Source organism: Myotis myotis, unplaced genomic scaffold (assembly GCF_014108235.1).
Source record: "Myotis myotis isolate mMyoMyo1 unplaced genomic scaffold, mMyoMyo1.p scaffold_m19_p_6, whole genome shotgun sequence".
NCBI lineage: Eukaryota > Metazoa > Chordata > Mammalia > Chiroptera > Vespertilionidae > Myotis > Myotis myotis.
In genome coordinates, this window is record NW_023416368.1 from 35,937,599 (window position 1) to 35,957,148 (window position 19,550).

A 19,550-nucleotide genomic window follows, 5' to 3' on the forward strand; every position below is an offset into this window, starting at 1 on the left:
AGCCTTCAAGAGAGAGTGTAAGTCACAAGACTAGCTGTTGCTTAAATAAATGAAATAGGCAGAAGAGCACTATCATAATTACTTAATCCTTTCTTGTGTTGATTCAAGGAAAACTTCAGAAGGTTGAGAGTTAAAATATAGCATGCCATCTATAGTGTCCTCATCATCCTTCACAACTTTACTAAAAAGTCTCAGCTGAGGCAACTAAATGATGCAGATAAACTGTTGTGTTTTTTGTTTGTTTGTTTGTTTTTAATATATTTTATTGATTTTAGAGAGGAAGGGAAAGGGAGAGAGATAGAAACATCAATGATGAGGGAGAATCATTGATTGGCTGCCTCCTGCACGCCCCCCACTGGGGATCGAGCCCGCAACCCAGGCATGTGCCCCTGGCCGGAATTGAACCTGGGACCCTTCAGTCCACAGGCCAACATACTATCCATTGAGCCAAACCAGCTAGGGCTAAACTGTTGTTTTAAGTGGGTATATGGATAAGCTATTACCCCATTTATAATATTTTTCTTTTCTATGTTGCTCATTATTTATATTTAAATACAGCATATACCTTAGAAATGTAAAACTGAAAGAGGTTTTAGAAATTATCTAGTCCTATCCTTTTACAAGTGGACGAAACTGATGCTTAAAGTAGGGAGATAATTTATCCAAGGGCACACAGTCATTGGGGGCAGAGCTAGTGGCAGAACCAACATTATGAGTTTATGTACAGAACATTTTCCATGGTACTGTGCTGATGACCAAAAAAAAGCAACTTGATTTATTGTCTCCTCTCAAAAGCTTTAATAATCTAGGTGTGAGGCCCAAGATGGTAAGGTAACTTTATTTTAAGGTGTGTAATTCTGTGAACTATGAATTTCATAGTGTGTTTTCTTCTTTTTAGGACAACAATTTGTAATCTTTACACAATGCCACGAATTGGAGAGCCTGTTTGGCTTACAATGATGTCAGGGATTCCAGAAAAGAACCAGCTTTGCCATCGATTCATGAAGGAGTTCACTTTTCTAATGGAAAATGCTTCAAAAAATCAGTAAGTCTGTCTTAATTATCTGCGCTATCTTAAATACCTTAGCTCTTATCTACACTAATAAAAGAGAAACATACAAATTGGTGTCACTCTGCTACACCCACCAGCCAATCAGGATGATTATACAAATTAACCCAACAAAGATGGCGGTTAATTTGCATATGCAGGCACGGAGCGAAGACTGAAGACAACGGAAGACTGAAGAGGCTTGGCTTTTCCGCTGCGGCCGGAGCGAAGGCCTGGGTCCTGGGTGCCGGAGGAAAACCGGTGCTGGCGGCCAGGGGAAGGAAGGCCTATTGCACAAATCTCTTCATGCAACGGGCCTCTAGTTTACTATAACTAGATATCAAATTATAATCAAACTCAGTTATGAAAGTAAAAGAATTAACCATTACCTTTGTAATTATTAGATACTAGAGGCCTGGTGCACAAAAATTTGTGCACTCGGAGGGGAGGGGGGGGGTCCCTCAGCCCAGTCTGTGCCCTCTCGCAGTCTGGGACCCCTTGGGAGATAACGACCTGCTGGCTTAGGCCTGCTCCCAGGTGGCAGAGGGCAGGCCCAATCCCTAGGTGCAGCCCCTGGTTGGGCTCAGAGCAGGGCCAATTGGGGAGTTGGAGCGCCGCCACCTGTCATGCACAGAGCAGGGCGGATTGGGAGGTTGCGATGCCACCGTCAGTCACGCTCAGGGTAGGGCCGATTGGGGGGTTGGGGCACCGCCCCCGTCACACTCAAGGCAGAGTCAATGGGGAGGTTGTGGCGCCACCCCCTGTCACGCACAGAGCAGTGCTAATCGGGTTGGGGCTCTGTACCCTGTCACGCACAGAGCAGGGCCCATCAGGGGGTTGGGGAGCTCCCCCCCTGTCATGCACAGAGCAGGGCCCATCAGGGGGTTGGGGAGCTCCCCCCTGTCACGCACAGTGCAGGGCCCATCAGGGGGTTGTGGAGCTCCCCCCTGTCACTCACAGAGTAGGGCCGATAGGGGAGTTGGGGCACCGCCCCCTGTCACACACAGAGCAGGGCCCATCAGGGGGTTGGGGCGCCGCCACTGTCACACTCAGGGCAGGGCTGAAGGGGAGGTTATGGCTCTACCCCATCACACACAGAGCAGGGCCCGTGGGGGTGGAGGGGGTTGGGGCGCCGCCCTCTATCACCCACAGAGCAGGGCCGATCAGGGGGTTGGGGCGCCTTCCACTGTCAGGAACAGAGCAGGGCGGATAGGGAGGTTGTGGCCCCACTCCCTGTCAGGAACAGAGCAGGGCCGATAGGGAGGTTGTGGCCCCGCCCCCTGTCACACACAGAGCCACAGGGCGATCAGGGGGTTTGGGCGCTGCCCCCTGTCACGCTGATCCCAGTGCCGGGAGGCCTCGTGGCTCCGCTGATCCCGGTGCTGGGAGGCATATTACCCTTTTACTATATAGAATAGAGGCCTGGTGCACGGGTGGGGGCTGGCTGGTTTGCCCTGAAGGGTGTCCTGGATCAGGGTGGGGGTCTCCACTGGGGTGCCTGGCCAGCCTGGATGAGGGGATGATGGCTGTTTGCAGCTGGTCACACACCCTTCAGGGTGGGGGTCCCCACTGGGGCGCCTGGCCAGTCTGGGTGAGGGGCTGAGGGCTGTTTTCAGGCTGGGACTGAAGCTCCCAACTGCTCCTTTTTTTCTTTTTTTTTTTTTTTATTCTGGGCCAGCTTTAGCTCTGAGGCTCCAGCTCTTAGGCCTCCGCTCCTGAAAGCAGGCATCTGGTTTGTTTCGGTTCTATAATCGAAACTCTGTATCAACTCCAGCTCTGAGATCCCAGCTAGCTGAAAGCTGGTTTCTGGAGTTTTGTTTAGCTTCTGTATTTGTTACAATGTTTGAAACTGCAGGCTCAGAGGCCTGCAGCGGCAAGCGGGGAAGGTTGGAGTCCTCCATCACTGAAGCAAGCAAGCCTCATGTTAGTTTCAAGCTGCCTGGCTGCCGTCTGCCATCTTGGCTGACAGTTAATTTGCATATCTCGCTGATTCGCCAATGGGAAGGGTAGCGGTCGTACGCCAATTACCATGTTTCTCTTTTATTAGTGTAGATTACTAGTATTAATAAACTGAATTCTAAAAGATAATGCAATATAAGGTATGGAAAAAGGCCACAGAACTTTATGAATAAGAAACAGTAAAAATGTCTTATGTGTGAAATGAAAAGTCCTGACATCTTACAGAACTCTCTGAGGCTTTCCATTTTTTGTGAATTGTATCCACTTTTAATGTTTCATTCTATAAAAAAGAAATTTAACAATATAAAGAAGTGCCAGGATTCTAGTAATTCATTTTTAAAAAAATAGTGGTGGGTGTGTTTTTTTTGGTTTTTTAAATATTTTTTTATTGATTTCAAAGGGAGAGGGAGAAACATCAATGAGAGAGAATTATTGATTGGAAGTGAGAGAGAGAAACATCAATGAGGGAGAATCATTGATTGGCTGCTTCCTACTGGGGATCGAGCCCACAACCCAGAAATGTGCCCTGAATAGAAATCAAACCATGACCACCATGGTTTCATGGGTCAATACTCAACCACTTAGCCATACCAGCTGGACCCTGTGATCCATTTTTAAAGTGATATTTTATCATATTTTTTCACATCAAATTCCCAGAATTCACATGAGTAATTCAAAATTTTTTAATTCTCTTTGATGGTAGGTTGTTTAATGCTTTCCTTCATTTTCCCATTTAGTACTTTGGAAATGTATAGACCTCCTGGTTGATTTGTTAATAAATTGTGTAAATGAAACACTGAAAAGAATCCATAGTTTTTAATGTAAAACCGCATATTTGTTTTGTAATTACGATCAGAAATAGTTCCTTGTGAATGCTGTCTTTATTTCAAGGATTTTCTTTGACTCCCACACAACCAAAAAAATTAATTAACTTTCATTTTTATCCCGGATATGCCTATCCTTTCCCCTCTCTTTTTGTATGCTGTTTGGCCATATGAGAATATGTACTCTCTTTGCTTTATTCTGTCACTGTATTTACCTGAGGTTTCATGAAGGCAAATTGGAATCTGATAAGATGCATTTTGTTTTCAGATTCTTGCCAGCACTCATTACTGCAGTTTTGACCAATCATCTTGCCTGGGTTCCAACTGTCATGCCAAATGGACAACCACCTATAAAAATATTTTTAGAAAAACATTCCTCTCAGAGTGTGGACATGTTGGCAAAAACTCATCCATATAACCCACTTTGGGCACAGCTGGGTATGTAGTCTAATAACCCTTATATTATGCATTATACTTAGAATTTTGTGTAACTGTCTGGAGTTATTTTATAGCCAAAAGAAAAGGAAGTAAGTGGTCTTTTTTACCTCCTTCATTCTAAAGCACCTGTTCATTACTTGTCATTTTATATCTGCTGAATTGTCTTATTCTCCCCTCCCTATCTTATGTTTAATACTGGCCTGGTGCACGGATTTGTGCACATTGAAAGGAAATTAATTAGAAGAAATGTTTTCATATTACTATTTGCTCTTTCTCTATAATAGAAGTATCAACCGAATTCATGATTGGCAATGACAGTTTGAAACACACACATGCGATTGGCGCCAGCGAGAGCTTTATGTGTATTGCACATGTGCGAGTCAACTTTAGCCTTTTGTAGATATAGAATAAACTTGTTTAATTAGACCTACTTTATGATTTAACTAAACTTTTTCCAGCCCAGGAAAGCACCCCAACTTCTCTTTCAGGTAATTGTCAGCAACACAGCAGTAAATAGCAATACAAAGCAGATTATTATTGTAGATCACGCAGGGAGAACAAAGGGTAAAATATTTAACTGTAGCAGTGTTTGACTATATTCTGCGCAGTGAGAAAACCTGAAGTTATTTTCAGGGTCCACCATTTCTTTTCAGTCAGGTCAGGTTTCTACACTTTCTAAATCTCCATTTTCCAGCTAATGAAAAGAAAATAGGATTCCACTGAATGTTCTATCTACCTACTCCAGGACTTGTGTGAGGATCAAATGAGATGAGGCAAATGCATAACAGACATTTGGTTTACAGTATAAAATGTTTGTACCTGGCTATAAAGCAAGTCATGTTCCTGGGCTGAAGAAACTCCAAGGAGGCTAGTCGCTAGGGAAAGGAAGCCGGGCATTGCTACGTGATGTAATTACCCAACACCCACAGCAACTGTTTCTAGGCTGGGCTGGGCTGTAGGCCGCATTTTGTGCCATGGGGTCTTGGCAGCGTTGGCTGCAATTTGGTGGGCTGTCACTCCTTGGTGGTGGCGAGGCCTGTGTCCCACTTGGGGAAAGCTGAGCATTGCTTTGTTGGTGCCAGGTCCATCGTGCCATTTCTCTGTAAATGGCCAGTGTGCATCACGGCAGCTCCTGCATCGAGTGCCTGCCCCTTGGTGGTCAGTGCGCATCATAGCGATCGGTCAGATGGTTGGAGGGACACTTAGCATATTAGCCTTTTATATATATAGAGATTCCTTATAGTTAGAGAGCTGCAGTTGGAGCAAGGGAAGCAGGATAATGTTTGTTCACTAGTAACTTCAGGATCTTCAGGGGTTTGTGTTAGATCCTTTGCCTAGAAAGAATGAGTCAACAAAGTGACTCGTGATAGTACAATACTAGGTGTACTGGTTTATAATGGCGGATTTTTTAATCAAAGAAAACACAATAATTTCAAGGGAAACATCAGAAGTGCTTTATTCGAAGTAATCTCCATCGCTGGCTACACATTTCCCCCATCTTTCAGGTAATTTGTGGATACTGTCCCAATAGAACTTTGCTTGTTTTGAGGCAAACCATTCAGAGACCCAATTTTCCACTTCTTCATATGTTTTGAAGTGCTGCTGAGAAAGTTTGTGTGCCATCGATTGGAACAAGTGGTAATCTGAAGGAGCAAAGTCTGGCGAATACGGCGGGTGGGTTAATACTTCCCAGACAAGATCTTTTAACATGTCTTTAACTGGTTTTGAAGTGTGTGATGATGCGTCATCACGAAGCAAAATTACTTTGCTGTGTCTTCTGGCCCGTTCTGGTCATTTCATGATCAAAATGTAGTTTAGATTTATTATTTGTTGTCGGTAGCGATCAGTATTAACAGTTTCACCTGATTTTAGAAGCTCATAATACACCAGACCTTCCTGATCCAACCAAATGCAGAACATTGTCTTCTCTCCGAAGCAATTTGGCCTTGCAGACGATGTTGATGGTTGACCTGGATCAACCCATGATTTTGTGCATTTGGGATTCTCAAAATAAATCCACTTTTCATCACCAGTCACAATTCGATGCAAAAAAGACTTTCTTTCATGCTGTTGAAGCAACATTTTACTGACGACTTTTCGGTTTTCCATTTGTCTTTTGTTTAGTTGATGTGGCACCCATTTTCCTTCCTTTAAAATCTTTCCCAATGCTTGTAAACAATGGGAAATTGTTTGCTGAGCAACGTTTAATCTTTCTGCAAGTTGTTTTTGAGTTTGACATGCATCTTCATTCAATAATGCTTGTAATTGTTGGTCTTCAAACTTTTTCGGTTGATCTGGACGTTCTTTGTCTTTCACATAGAAATCATCACTTTTAAAGCGTTTAAACCAGCATTCACAAGTATTTTGAGATGGAGAGTGTTCAGCATAAGCTTCTTGAAGTATATGATAACTTTTTCTTCAAAATAATGAATTAAACTTCCCGCAAATGCTCTTGTTTTGGCACGAAATTTGACATTTTTAAGCATAACAATATCTATGATGTTAACACCTTCAGCAAATTTGATATATGAAGTTTTGAGCTTGCTGTCAATACAACAAAATAGCATACATATTAAATCGCATATATATCAATATACATGTAACGCCATCTTTTGAAAAAAATCCACGTTATTAACTGGTACACCTAGTAAATCCAGTTAACTGAAAAGCAGAGGTTTGTATTGTTCCACTTTTGTTTGTTTGTTGAGTAATTTTGGAAAATGTTTCCCTTCGTGCTAGGCCTCAGTGAATAAATGGTTAATAGAGGAGAGAGGGGATAGTTGATGAGTAGACAGTCATTAGGAAGGCAGTGTAGCATGGTGCTTAAAAAGCACAGGCTGTGGAATCAGGCAGGCCTCATTTGGATCACAGTTCCTTTATTTGCAAAATGGGGATAATTAATAGGTATTACATACTTCATAGAGTTGTGAAAGTGCTTAGGACAGTGACTGGTAAATGTAGCTGCCCTTACTCTATTGCTGTTAGGTAATCGGGGAGGAATATGATGAGAACATGTTGGTGACCTCATAGAAACTTCCTTTAGGTTATGTTGGTGAATTAACTTGCCAGGCAGATTGTCATATGGCTTATTAATTCATGTAACCAACCTCCCTTCTTTCCCTTTCTCCTTCCTTGCTTCCTTCCTCCCACCCTCTCTCTTCCCTCCTTTTCTTCCTTCCTCTTCTCCTTTTTTCTACTGAATTACAGAGTAATTAATATATAGCAAACACATATGTAAAGTATATAATTTTGTAAGTTTTGATGTATATGTCAAAATATATGTCTCTGAAACCATCACTAAAATCAAGATGGAGAACATATCCATCACTTCCAAAATTATCTCATGCCCTTCCTCCTGTTTTTCACCACTCTTCCTGTTCACTGTCCCATATACCCAAGTAGCCACTGTTCTGCTTTCTGTCACTATAGATTAGTTTATATTTGCTAGAGTTTTAAAGAAATGGAATCAGAGTAGTATATGCTTTTGTTCAATTATTTTGAGATTCACCTATCTTTTATTTATTAATAGTTCATTCTCTTTTAATGCTAAGTAGTATTCTGTTGTATGGTTAATAACTCCTTTTTTCAAATCACATGATTCAGTAGTATTTTTTGGGGGGACATTTCAAACCTATTTTCACTGCTATAGTTATATATTGAGTACATGATATATCTAAGGCTCTGTGAAAAGAGCAAAGAACATTGGAGGGTATAAAATTATATCTGGTCTTACCCTCAAGAAATTGACAGTATTATCCTATAGGTAATGAATATGTGAGCAATAATGATAATTCAAAGAGCAACTATGAGAGAAATAAAAAATTCAGTGGGAGTTCAATTGGGGAAACTTTGCCCAAGGGAAGATGATTGGGTTGGTAGCTTTGGACTGATAAAAATACAGAGGGAAAGGAACAATAATAACATGAGTAAAGGGGTCTAGGTGTTGAAAGTTCTGAGCATATTCAGTTTAAGTAGTCTACTTTAAAAAGGACTTTGGGTGCATAAGAAGGTAACCTGTAGAAGTAAAGTGGAAATAGTCATGAAAGACTCAGTTGCCATGCCAAAGTAGTTCAATTTATTTAGTAATTAGTGGGAGCCTTGGGAATAGCTTTGAATAGTGGCATGATGGTATTAGGGCCAGTGTCTTAGCTTAAAAAAAGAAAATTTAGCATAATACTGTTTGTAGCTACCTTTATTTGAGACTTATATGTGTTCGTTCCTTTAAAAAGTGTGAAGGTTTTATAAAATTTAAATAGAGGTTTTAAGTATTTATACTAACAACTTGCAAAATTCAATTATATTTAAATTAATTACTTTGTATTGTCCATTTTAAAGTGTTTAAACCTTTTTTTGGTTTAAGTTGAGGTATAGCATAAATATAAAATGACATTGGTAACTCTTAGTTACTTCTGCCCCCTTTTATAGTGTAGTTATTGTTTATGTCTAGTATGGATACAAAAGTGAAAATGAACTACATGGCTAAATGTGTTTCCCTTTGTTTTCCTATTAGGATAGGTCTCACTCTTTCTGCCTTTTCTGGTCTGTCCTAAGGCCCCCAACCCTTGAGAGAATGGAAAGGAAAATGAGCTTTTAAAACCATGGGTGCTATAGGGTTCTGATTAGGGTAGCAAAAATTAATGTTTGGTGTTATGATTTAAATCAAGGAAGATGAAGTGTATGATGTGACCACTCTAGCTCTGTCCATTCCACCACCACTCCCTTCCTCTCCTTGTCCCCCAGAAGGTATTGTGCTTCCCTTCTCTGCATTGGATGCAGCTACAGAATATTTTTGTACATAGTATTTTAGGCAGTACTTCTCCACCTAGATGGAGGGCTTTGCTTCTCTACTTGGGGCCTGACACAAAATATTCTTGTTAAATCCAATTTTTACAACTGACTTTTTTCTTGAGGTTTCAAAACCATAGCAGCTTCTTAAGGAGGAAGATGGAAAACCCCTGCATTCATCTTTCTCTTTGTTTTAGACCACTCATCTTATCCTATTCTTCTGAATAGTTACTCACCTATTAAAGAACTAAGAATAAAACCCGAACCCTCATACAGTAAGAGTAGGTTTCCATTCATTGAAAATAGCTTGCTTAGCTGCATGAGTAAAGGATGTGTCCATTAACTTATTTTTCCATTGCAGGGGACTTGTATGGTGCTATTGGCTCTCCTGTAAGATTAGCAAGAACTGTGGTAGTTGGCAAACGACAAGACATGGTCCAGAGGCTGCTTTACTTTCTTACTTATTTCATAAGATGCTCTGAACTTCAAGAAACCCATCTTTTAGAAAATGGAGAAGATGAAGCCATTGTTATGCCAGGCACAGTAATTACAACCACGTTAGAGAAAGGTGAAATAGAAGAATCTGAATATGTGCTTATCACAATGCATAGAAACAAAAGCAGTTTGCTCTTTAAAGAGTCAGAAGAAACAAGGACTCCTAATTGTAACTGTAAATATTGTAGTCATCCACTCTTTGGGCAAAATTCAGAGAATGCGTTGAGAAAAGAGAGTGAGGATATTCAAAACACCCCTAAGGAGTTGCTAGGAATTGCAGATGAATGTGGAATGATTTCTCCTTCTGACTGCCAAGAAGAAAATGCTGTTGATGTTGAACAGTGCAGAGATAAATTAAGAGCTTGCCTTGACACCAAGTTAGAGACAATTGTTTGCACAGCATCTGCTCCAGTTGACAAATGTGCATTGTTGAAATCAGGCTTAGAACCAGCAGAAGAAACATGGCAGAGTGAGGAATTGCTGGATTCTGGTAATCACACAGGCAAGGTGCTGAGATCCACAGGAATGGTTGTGGAAAAAAAACCTCCAGATAAGCTTGTGACCGCTGCATTTTCTTGTGAGGCAACCCAGACAAAGGTTACTTTCTTGATTGGGGATTCTATGTCACCTGACTCAGATACTGAACTCAGGAGTCAGGCTGTGGTGGATCAGATCACCAGGCATCACACCAAACCACTGAAGGAAGAAAGAGAGGCTATTGATTTGCATCAAGAAACTAAACAAACAACTAAGGACCAATCTAGAGAGTCTGATATACCAATGGTTTCTGGAGAGCCCTGTGAACTTCCCTGTTGGAATCATTCAGACCCAGAAAGCATGAGCTTATTTGATGAATATTTTAATGATGATTCCATTGAAACCAGAACTATTGATGATATCCCAGTTAAAACAAGTACAAACAGTAAAGAACACTGCTGCATGTTAGAGTTTTCAAAAAGATTATGTACAAAAAATAGCAAACAGAAAAATGAACTTTGTAAATGTGTAGAAGCAGTTCATCAGGATTCATGTAAAACCTGCTACCCTCAGCAGGATCAAAGAGGTACACTCTCCCTTCTTGTCCCCCATGGGGATAAAGAGAGTTCAGAGAAAAAAAATGCTGTAGGAACTGAATGGGACATTCCAAGAAATGAAAGTTCAGATAGTGCCCTTGGGGATAGTGAAAGTGAAGATACAGGTCATGATATGACTAGACAAGTAAGCAGTTATTATGGAGGAGAGCAAGAAGATTGGACAGAAGAAGAGGAGATACCTTTTCCTGGGTAAGTAGGAAGTTTCAATCTATAATACGCCTTATGTAGATATGTACCATTCTTTTATTTAGTTTGTCTCAAAGTTGGTAGCAGCTAATATGAAAGACAGATCATAGTCCTGGACAGCTCAGTTATCATGCCATATTACTCACAGGAAAGATTAAAGGCTAAGTCCTATAGGCACTCCAGGAAGGCTTTGTGGAGGCAGTGGAGAAAAGTAATGTTGGTGTGTAGGAGACTTCTTACTTCTTAGGAATTTTCAAGCCATTTAGGATTGAATAATCATGCTCCAAAAAGGAACCTATGCTGAGTTTGGCAACTAGGGAGAGAGAATCACTGAGAAGGTAATAAATGGCTGTTACAAATAAATTTGGCCAACACTAAGAGGAAAACAGGAAATGTATATAATATTCTGGGTCAAATGTACAAGGAGAAGATTTATACTTGAGAAAAGTTAGAAACCAAACTTTGGGTTTGTGAGGTATTTAACTACTTTGTTTTGGATGATGGTTTCATAATCTGATTGTATTAAGAATCTGTTATACAAGGGACAGCATTCCTAAAGTCTGTTATGGAATATTTATGCTTACCTGGTTAGAAAGTTGTTCATTAGACCCTCTTCTCTGGATAGGAGTATTTTGTGGATTTGACTGGACCTTTTTTCTAGGTCAAAGTTAATTGAAGTGAGTGCTGTTCAGCCCAACATCGCCAATTTTGGGAGGTCGTTGTTAGGTGGCTACTGTTCGTCTTATGTGCCTGACTTTGTTCTTCAAGGAATTAGTAGTGATGAGAGGCTCCGTCAGTGTCTGCTGTCAGATTTGTCCCATGCTGTGCAGGTGAGTGACCATCACTGCTGTTGAATTTATTTAGAATTAACTCTTAACCAGTGGAACCCAGAATTGCCTTATATTTTTGTTACACTTCACTGTGTAATACAGTCATTGTTCTCTGAATCAGTCACTTTCTCTAATAACTGTTTGTTTGTATCTGACACCATGAAAGTGAGTAGAGAGTTCCAATATCCAATTATCACTAGATTATATCAATAAAATCGCAAATGCTTAAATGTGAATAGAATTATTTTCTTTTATTTTCAGTTTATTCTTTGCTAGATATAGAGGTACAGTTGATTTATGTATATTCATCCTGAACTTTTATATTAGTTTTTGTAGTTTCTTTGTAGATTCTTTAGGATTTTTCTACATACACGCTCATGTCATCAATAAATAGACAGTTTGACTTCTTTTTTAGTCTAGAACCTCCATACAGTGTTGCCAGAAGTGCTGAGGGCGGACATCCTTGTCTTGCTCCTATCTTAGAGAGAAAACATTGAGTCTTTTATTAATAAGTATGATGTTAGCTATAGGGTTCTTACAGATGCCTTTCATCAGGTGGAGAAAATTTCTTTCTCTTCCTAATTTTGAGTTTTTTTGTCCCTTCTCCCTTTAAATCATGAATGGGTGTGGGATTTTGTCAAATACTTTTTTGGTGTCTATTGAAACGAACATGTGATTTTTTGTTTCTTCTTTAAACTTAATCAGGATTACTACATAGATTGATTTTTAGATGAAAAACCAACCCTTTGTATTTCTAGGGGGGCATTCCACTTGGTCATGGTATATGTAGTACTTTTTATGTGTTGACTGGTTTTGATTTATTAATATTTTATTGTGAATTTTGGAGTCTGTATTCATAAGGGATATTCGTCCATAGCTTTCTTGTGATGTTTTTGTCTAGCTTTAAAAACAGAATGATACTAGCCTTATAGAGTGAGTAGGAGGGAAGTGTCCCCTTCTCTTTCTCTCAAGATTCTCTGGAAGGTTGTTGTTGCTTTTATTTGTTTGTTTCCTCTAAGCGTTTGATAGAATTTATCAATAAAACCATCTGGGTATAGAAGCCACTTTTTCTTTTTAAATATAGGTGTTTAAAGCTAGAAAAAATTTAATAAGAATATGCTATATTTATTTATTATTTCTTTTTTTTTAAATTAAATTATTGTTCAGATTATTACAGCTGTTCCTCTTTTTTTCCCCCCATAGCTCCCCTCCACCCCGTTCCCACCCCACCCTCTGCCCTTACGCCCGCCACCCACTATTCTCATCCATAGGTGTACAATTTTTGTCCAGTCTCTTCCCACACCCCCCACACCCTTTTCGCCCCCCAAGAATAGTCAGTCCACTCACTTTCTATGCCCCTGATTCTATTATATTCACCAGTTTATTCTGTTCATCAGATTATTTATTCACTTGTTTTTTAGTTTCACTTGTTGATAGATGTGTATTTGTTGTGCATAATTTGTATCTTTACCTTTTTCTTCTTCTTCCTCTTCTAAAAGGATACCTTTCAGCATTTCATATAATACTGGTTTGGTGGTGATGAACTCCTTTAGCTTTTTCTTATCTGTGAAGCTCTTTATCTGACCTTCAATTCTGAATGATAGCTTTGCTGGGTAAAGTAACCTAGGTTGTAGGTTCTTGCTATTCATCACTTTGAATATTTCTTGCCACTCCCTTCTGGCCTGAATAGTTTCTGTTGAGAAATCAGCTGGCAGTCGTATGGGTACTCCCTTGTAGGTAATTGACTGTCTTTCTCTTGCTGTTTTTAAGATTCTCTCTTTGTCTTTTGCTCTTGGCATTTTAATTAATGATGTGTCCAGTTTCTCTCCGTATGAGTCTGGGTCCCCAGAGACTCACCTGGAACTGGAGTTCAGAGCAGTCGGGAGCTTGAGACTCCCTCCCGATTGAAAAAGACAACCGTGTCCTCAGTTTCCAGCCCTCTCCAACTCCAAGTGCGCCACGTCCTCAGCCGCCAGCCCTCTCCACGTGCGTCGCGTCCTCAGTTGCCAGCCCTTTTGGCGTGCGCCTCTGTACCTCTGCACTTTGCTTCCGCACCTCCTCTGAGTCTCAGCGTGTTTTTCTCTTTCCTTCTAGTTGTAGAATTTCCACTCAGCCAGCCTTCCTGTGGTTCGGGATGATGTCTGTTTTATCTTTTAGTTGTATTTTTGAAGTGGTTGTGCGAGGCAGCAGTTTCCGGTGTTTGCCTATGCCGCCATCTTGGTTCCTCCTATTTAATTTTTATTGATTGATTTTTAGAGAGGGGGGGAGAGGGGGAGAGAAACAGAAACATTTATTTGTTGCTTCACTTATTTATACATTTATTGGTTGCTACTTGTAAGTGCCCTGACTGGACATCAAACCTGCAACCTTGGCATGTCTGGACCATACTCTAATCAACTAAGCACTCAACCAGGGTCAAATGAGAATATTTTTTATATTTTTATTGATTTCATAGAGGAAGGGAGAGGGAGAGAGAGCTAGAAACATCGATGATGACAGAGAATCATTGATTGGCTGCCTCCTGCACACCCCCCACTGGGGATCAAGCCCACAGCTCAGGCGTGTGCCCTTAACTGGAATCAAACCTGGGATAACTGGAATCAAACCTGGGACCCTTCAGTCTGCAGGCTGACACTCTATCCACTGAGCAAACCTGCTAGGGCCCTAAAGAGAATATTTTAAATTGCTAATTCAATTTCTTATTATATATCTATTCTGATTTTCTTTTTCTCCCTGAGTCAATTTTGGTGATTTTTGTCTTTCTAGAAATTAGTTAGTTTCAATATATTGGAATAAAGTTGTTCATAGTATATACTAATAATCCTTTTAATTTCTATAAGGTCTCTGGTTATGTCCCCTCTTTTATTTGTGATTTTTGTAATCTGTATTGTTCCTTTTTCCTCCCATAAAGGAGGGGATTCTCCAAAGAAGAGTTCATTCATGCCTTGATTTCATTAGTAGACACTGTTGGCCCACATACATCAAACATCAGTAAGCAGTGGCCCATGGGACAAATACACCTGCTTTCTGTAAATACAGGTTTTTTGCAATGTGACCACACCCATTTATTTATGTATTCTGTGACTATTTTTCTGCCTTGACAGCAGAGTTGAGTCATTGAGACAGTGATCATACATCTCCTAAAGCCAAAAATATTTTCTATCTGGTTCTTTACAGGAAAGGTTTGCTGATTCTTATTCTAGCTTAAGGTTTGTCAGTTTTGTTGATCTTTTCAAGGAAACAACTTTTGTCTCAATTTATTTTTTCTGTAATCACTTTATATTTCATTGTTTTCTATCATAATTTTATTATTTTGTTCCTTCTGATTGCTTTGGGTTTAGTTTGCTCTTTTTCTAACTTCTTAAGGTAAAAGCCTATGTTATTAATTTGAAACATTTTTTTTCTTTTCAAATATAAGCGTTTAAAGCTAGAAATTTTCCTTATAAGCACTTTTTTAACTGAGTCTCATAAATTTTGATGTTGTGTTTTCATTTGCATTTACTTCCAAGTATTTTCTAATTTGACCCAAGGGTTATGTAGAAGCATGATGTTTACTTTCCAAATGTTTGTGAAATTCTTGAATTTTTTTTTTTTTTATTGTTGTTCTCTATATTAGTTCCATTGTGGTCAGACAAGATACTTTGTCTGATTTCAGTTCTTTTAAACTTATTTAAGATTTGTTTTATGGCCCAGCATATGGTCTATCCTGGAGAATGGTCCATGTGCATTTAAAGAGTTATTGGGCAAAGTGTTCTATAGATGTCAGGTCAAGTTGCTTGATAGCCTATGTCCTTGCTGATTTTCTGTCTAGTTGTTCCATCAGTTATTGAGGGTGGATATTGGAGTTTCCAACTGTTGCTGAATTTTCTATTTTTCCCTCCAATTCCATCTGTCACTTTAATAAGTTTTTGTTTTAACAAAACTTTTCCTTCTCCCCCCCAATCCCCCATAATAACCATTAAAAAGGAAATGAAGAAAGCAATCTAGGAAAATATGGGTGAGAAAATATGACTCAGTGAGCAAGCAGACACTTAATTGTTAGTCAAAAAGGTTTAAACCTGTATCTGTAGAAAATTACAGTTGTACATTTTAGTGCTTTATTATATAGTAGGGGAATTATGGTAAATCCAGGAAAACTTAGTCACACTCACATTCTTTATATTTAAAAAGCTATATTGCTCAACCTTTTAATATCAAATATTTACTGACATTCTTTGTTGTGAACATAGTGCTAACACTTCAAGGGATATATAGATGAAAAAGGAATAGTTTCTGACCTCAAGTTATTTACTTAGTAATGGAGAAAATAAGGCAAGTAAATGAGTAAGTGTAGTACAACATATAAAAAAATAAATACTTGAAGAAGGTTCAGAAAGTAATTTAATGCTTCAGAAGAAACAAATTATATCAGTTGATGATATTTGTTCTTCAGGGTGAAGGAACCATTTCTGTATTTTCAATTCTGTCCTCCCAATGCCTAATAGAGTGCTGAGTAAGTACTTGATTAGGAAATCCCACGTGGGTCCTTGTAATGCTCTGTGTGTTTTCTTGTCTTTCCTTACGCCTGATCTTAGTCGCTCAGTCTCTTCTTTCTCCTCTGTACCCATTACCACACACGGTGCTCTTCAGTGTTTTCTCTGAAAGCCTGACAGTGGATGGGGTTACTGTCTTCTATTGAAGACAAAGCATTTTGGTGTTGAGTTGCTACCTGCTAATTACTAGGGAAGAATAGTAATAGTAATAAGCATTTAGTATTTTTTGTGTTCCTAGTGCGTATTAGACACTTAAATGTAATATCTCAACCTTAAAATAATCCCTTTGTAGTACTTACTATTATCACTCTTATATTTCAGGTATAGCATGGAAAGATTTTCAAATTACATAGATAGGTAATGGCAGAGCTAGAAATAAATCCCAATCTTAACTAAGCCTGTTCTTATGCTATGCTTCTAAACTCCTGTGCCATACTGTCTCTAAAATAGATGAACAAAGGTTACTACAGATACAGATAGCAAAATTGGCATTACAAATCTTGCAAAGCTTTTACATTAGTAGTCCTATTGCTCTTGGAGCCTTTTCACTATGGTAAAAAAAAAAAAAAAAAAAAAGAATATTTTGTCTTCAGCCATCTGTTTCAGTAACTGGTTTACTAGTCTTTCATATTTTACACACACACACACACGTAATTTTTAAAAACCTTTAGTGTTGAAAGTATTACAGCTTTCCCCTTCCCCCTTCACCCGGCTCCTGCCCTCTCCCCAGACCTTCACCGCACTATTGTCTATCCAGGGGTTATGCATATATGCACATAAGTTCTTCAGTTAATCTCTTCCCACTCCCTCTCCTCTGCCTTCCCTCTGTGATTTTCAGTCTGTTCCAGGATTCTATGTCTCTGGATCTATTTTGTTCAACAGTTTATTTTGTTCATTAGATTCCATATATGTGTAAGATCATGTGATACTTGTTTTTCTCTGACTGGTTTATTTCGCTTAGCATAATACTCTCCAGGTTCCTCTACATTGTCTCAAAGGGTTATCCATACGGGAATTATCCATATTTCTCTCCTGATTATCAACAGCAATCCTAGCCATACTTCAGTGTCCTATCCCTATGACCCTTCTACTGTGAAACTCCCAGTCACACAGAACTCCCCGTTGCCCTCTTATACTACCCCAGCACTTGGTTTCTATTTCATCTGTTACATGTCTTTTTATTTATTTAAAAAAAAAATTTAAAATATATTTTTAGTGATTTCAGAGAGAAAGGGAGAGGGATAGAGAGATAGAAACATCAATGATGAGAGAGAATAAGGGATTGGCTGCCTCCTGCATGTCCCACACTGGGGATCTAGCCCGCAACCCAGGCATGTGCCCTGACCGGGAATCAAACCCTGACCTCCTGGTTCATAGGTCGACGCCCAATCCAGGTCAATGGCTGGGCTATACATGTCTTTTTATAGCCAGGTGTCTTTCTATTTATCTTTCTCATAAGACTGTGAGCTTCATTTTTTTTTTGTTTTTGTTTCCTTAGCATCAAACAAAAAGATTTATTCAAAGCGGTTGTTCATTAACTGCGCAAAAGTATATCCTTTGAGAGTGCCAAACCTGGGTTTATCCAGGAGGAAACGTATATTCTTAACTATAAAATTGTAATAACATAAAATTTGAAAGGAAAAAGGCCATTGGGTCCAAGTATTTCAAATTATTACTTGTGTCTCAGTCTTATTGCTGCTAATCTATATGGCCAGTGTTGAAGAAATTCTTACCTTTCCAAAGATAGACTGATGTTGAGGAATTGAGCATTGTAGGGCTCATCGTCTCTTTCTGATAGTGGTTGCTTTTGGTCTTTATGTGTAAGCCATGGAAAGTCAAGAGCACAGCTATATGCCTATGGTCCTATTATCAGTATATGCGACTTAAAAATACTTTTTACTATGCATTAAATTTTTTAATTTTAAAAGTGTTATTTAGGTAAATGTTTGTGATAGAAATGCAAATAATATAAAGATATACAAAGCAAAAAAAGAAATCGTTCTTTATAATCTTAATATTCCATACTTATTCAGAGATCTTTATGATAGTTTGATTTGAGTATTTTTATTCTTTTTTTTCTATTAGCTATAGATCTGTATTTTTAAAATTGTAACTAGGGTATAATATCTGTGTGTGTGTCTGTGTGTGTGTGCGCGTGCAGAGTGACTTTTTTCCCATTTAGCCATATTAGTATCTGTTGACTTGTCTCCTTTTAACTTCTGTATCCATACTCTGGATATACATCTTCGTAAAATAGAAACACCTATTGCACATAGCCAGCAGGGTACTTCATGTGATCAAGGAATGGTCCCTGAGATGTTCAAGCAAATTAATGCCTGACAGGTTGGGATAGTTAGCACAGAACCTTAGATTGACTTGTTCATGTCATTCTCCATCCTATCTATTTTTAAAATTGTTAGCTCTTTCAAGGTAAAAAACCTTTTCTTCAATTGCCTGGCATATGGTTGGTACTCAGTAAATTTGTTGAATGAATAAATGGCCAAAAGATCAGTGAAAATCAAGTTCTGGATTAAAGACTACAAAATTCTGGTAATACATCTCTACTTATGATGATTGGCAGTAGCTGTCATAACTTAATATTATTTTATTCCATTTGCATTTCATATCTCTTGTCTCATTCCATTAGCATTATCTTTTGAAAATTTCATTTGCTCATTATAAGATGAATTCTTCTTTTTTCCCCCCCAGCATCCAGTGTTGGATGAACCAATAGCAGAAGCTGTCTGTATTATAGCAGATATGGATAAATGGACTGTGCAAGTGGCCAGTAGCCAGAGACGAGTGACAGATAATAAACTGGGAAAGGAAGTACTGGTTTCCAGTCTTGTTTCCAATCTGCTTCATTCCACTCTTCAGCTTTATAAACATAACTTGTCTCCAAATTTTGTAAGTGTGTCTGAGGCTTGAATTTGAGCACTGTAATAGGTGACTAAACTATTTAGTATGTGCCTACATTGAACCATTACTGTTAGCTTCATCATTGTTTTTCTGAAAGAAGGTGTTTTTGTTGTTCCTCTAAAGTCCCATGTGTTGGATCCCTAACCTCTAATGCGATGATGGTATTTGAAGATGGGCCTTTTGGAGTTAGAGTTAGTTAATTAGGTAACGAGGATGGGGCCCTCATGATAGGATTAGTGTCCTTATAAGAAGAGGGAAAGAGAAATTGCATTCTCTCTACCATGTGAGGACACAGGGACAAAGAGTTGTCTGCCAGTCAGAAAAAGAGTTCTCACTAGAACCCGACCATACTGGCACCCTGATCTCAGACTTGCAGGCTCCATAGCTGTGAGAAAATAATTTTCTGTTTAAAGCACTGAGTATATGTTATTTTGTTATGG

The 19,550-nt window shown here is 39.1% G+C and overlaps 1 protein-coding gene across 14 annotated transcripts in view; it reads left to right on the plus strand.

Moving 5' to 3' along the window:
* The window catches only part of FNIP1 (folliculin interacting protein 1), a 95,944-nt gene that overhangs the window by 67,665 nt on the left and 8,729 nt on the right, over positions 1-19,550 (plus strand). For 13 of the 14 annotated variants that reach the window (XM_036312335.1, XM_036312337.1, XM_036312345.1 and 10 more), the window contains 5 exons: positions 899-1,045; positions 4,100-4,269; positions 9,416-10,832; positions 11,491-11,659; positions 18,901-19,098. In XM_036312335.1, coding sequence (XP_036168228.1) covers positions 899-1,045; positions 4,100-4,269; positions 9,416-10,832; positions 11,491-11,659; positions 18,901-19,098 — 2,101 coding nt within the window. The remainder of the gene's footprint in view (positions 1-898; positions 1,046-4,099; positions 4,270-9,415; positions 10,833-11,490; positions 11,660-18,900; positions 19,099-19,550) is intronic. The other variant, XM_036312338.1, reaches the window with a different exon arrangement.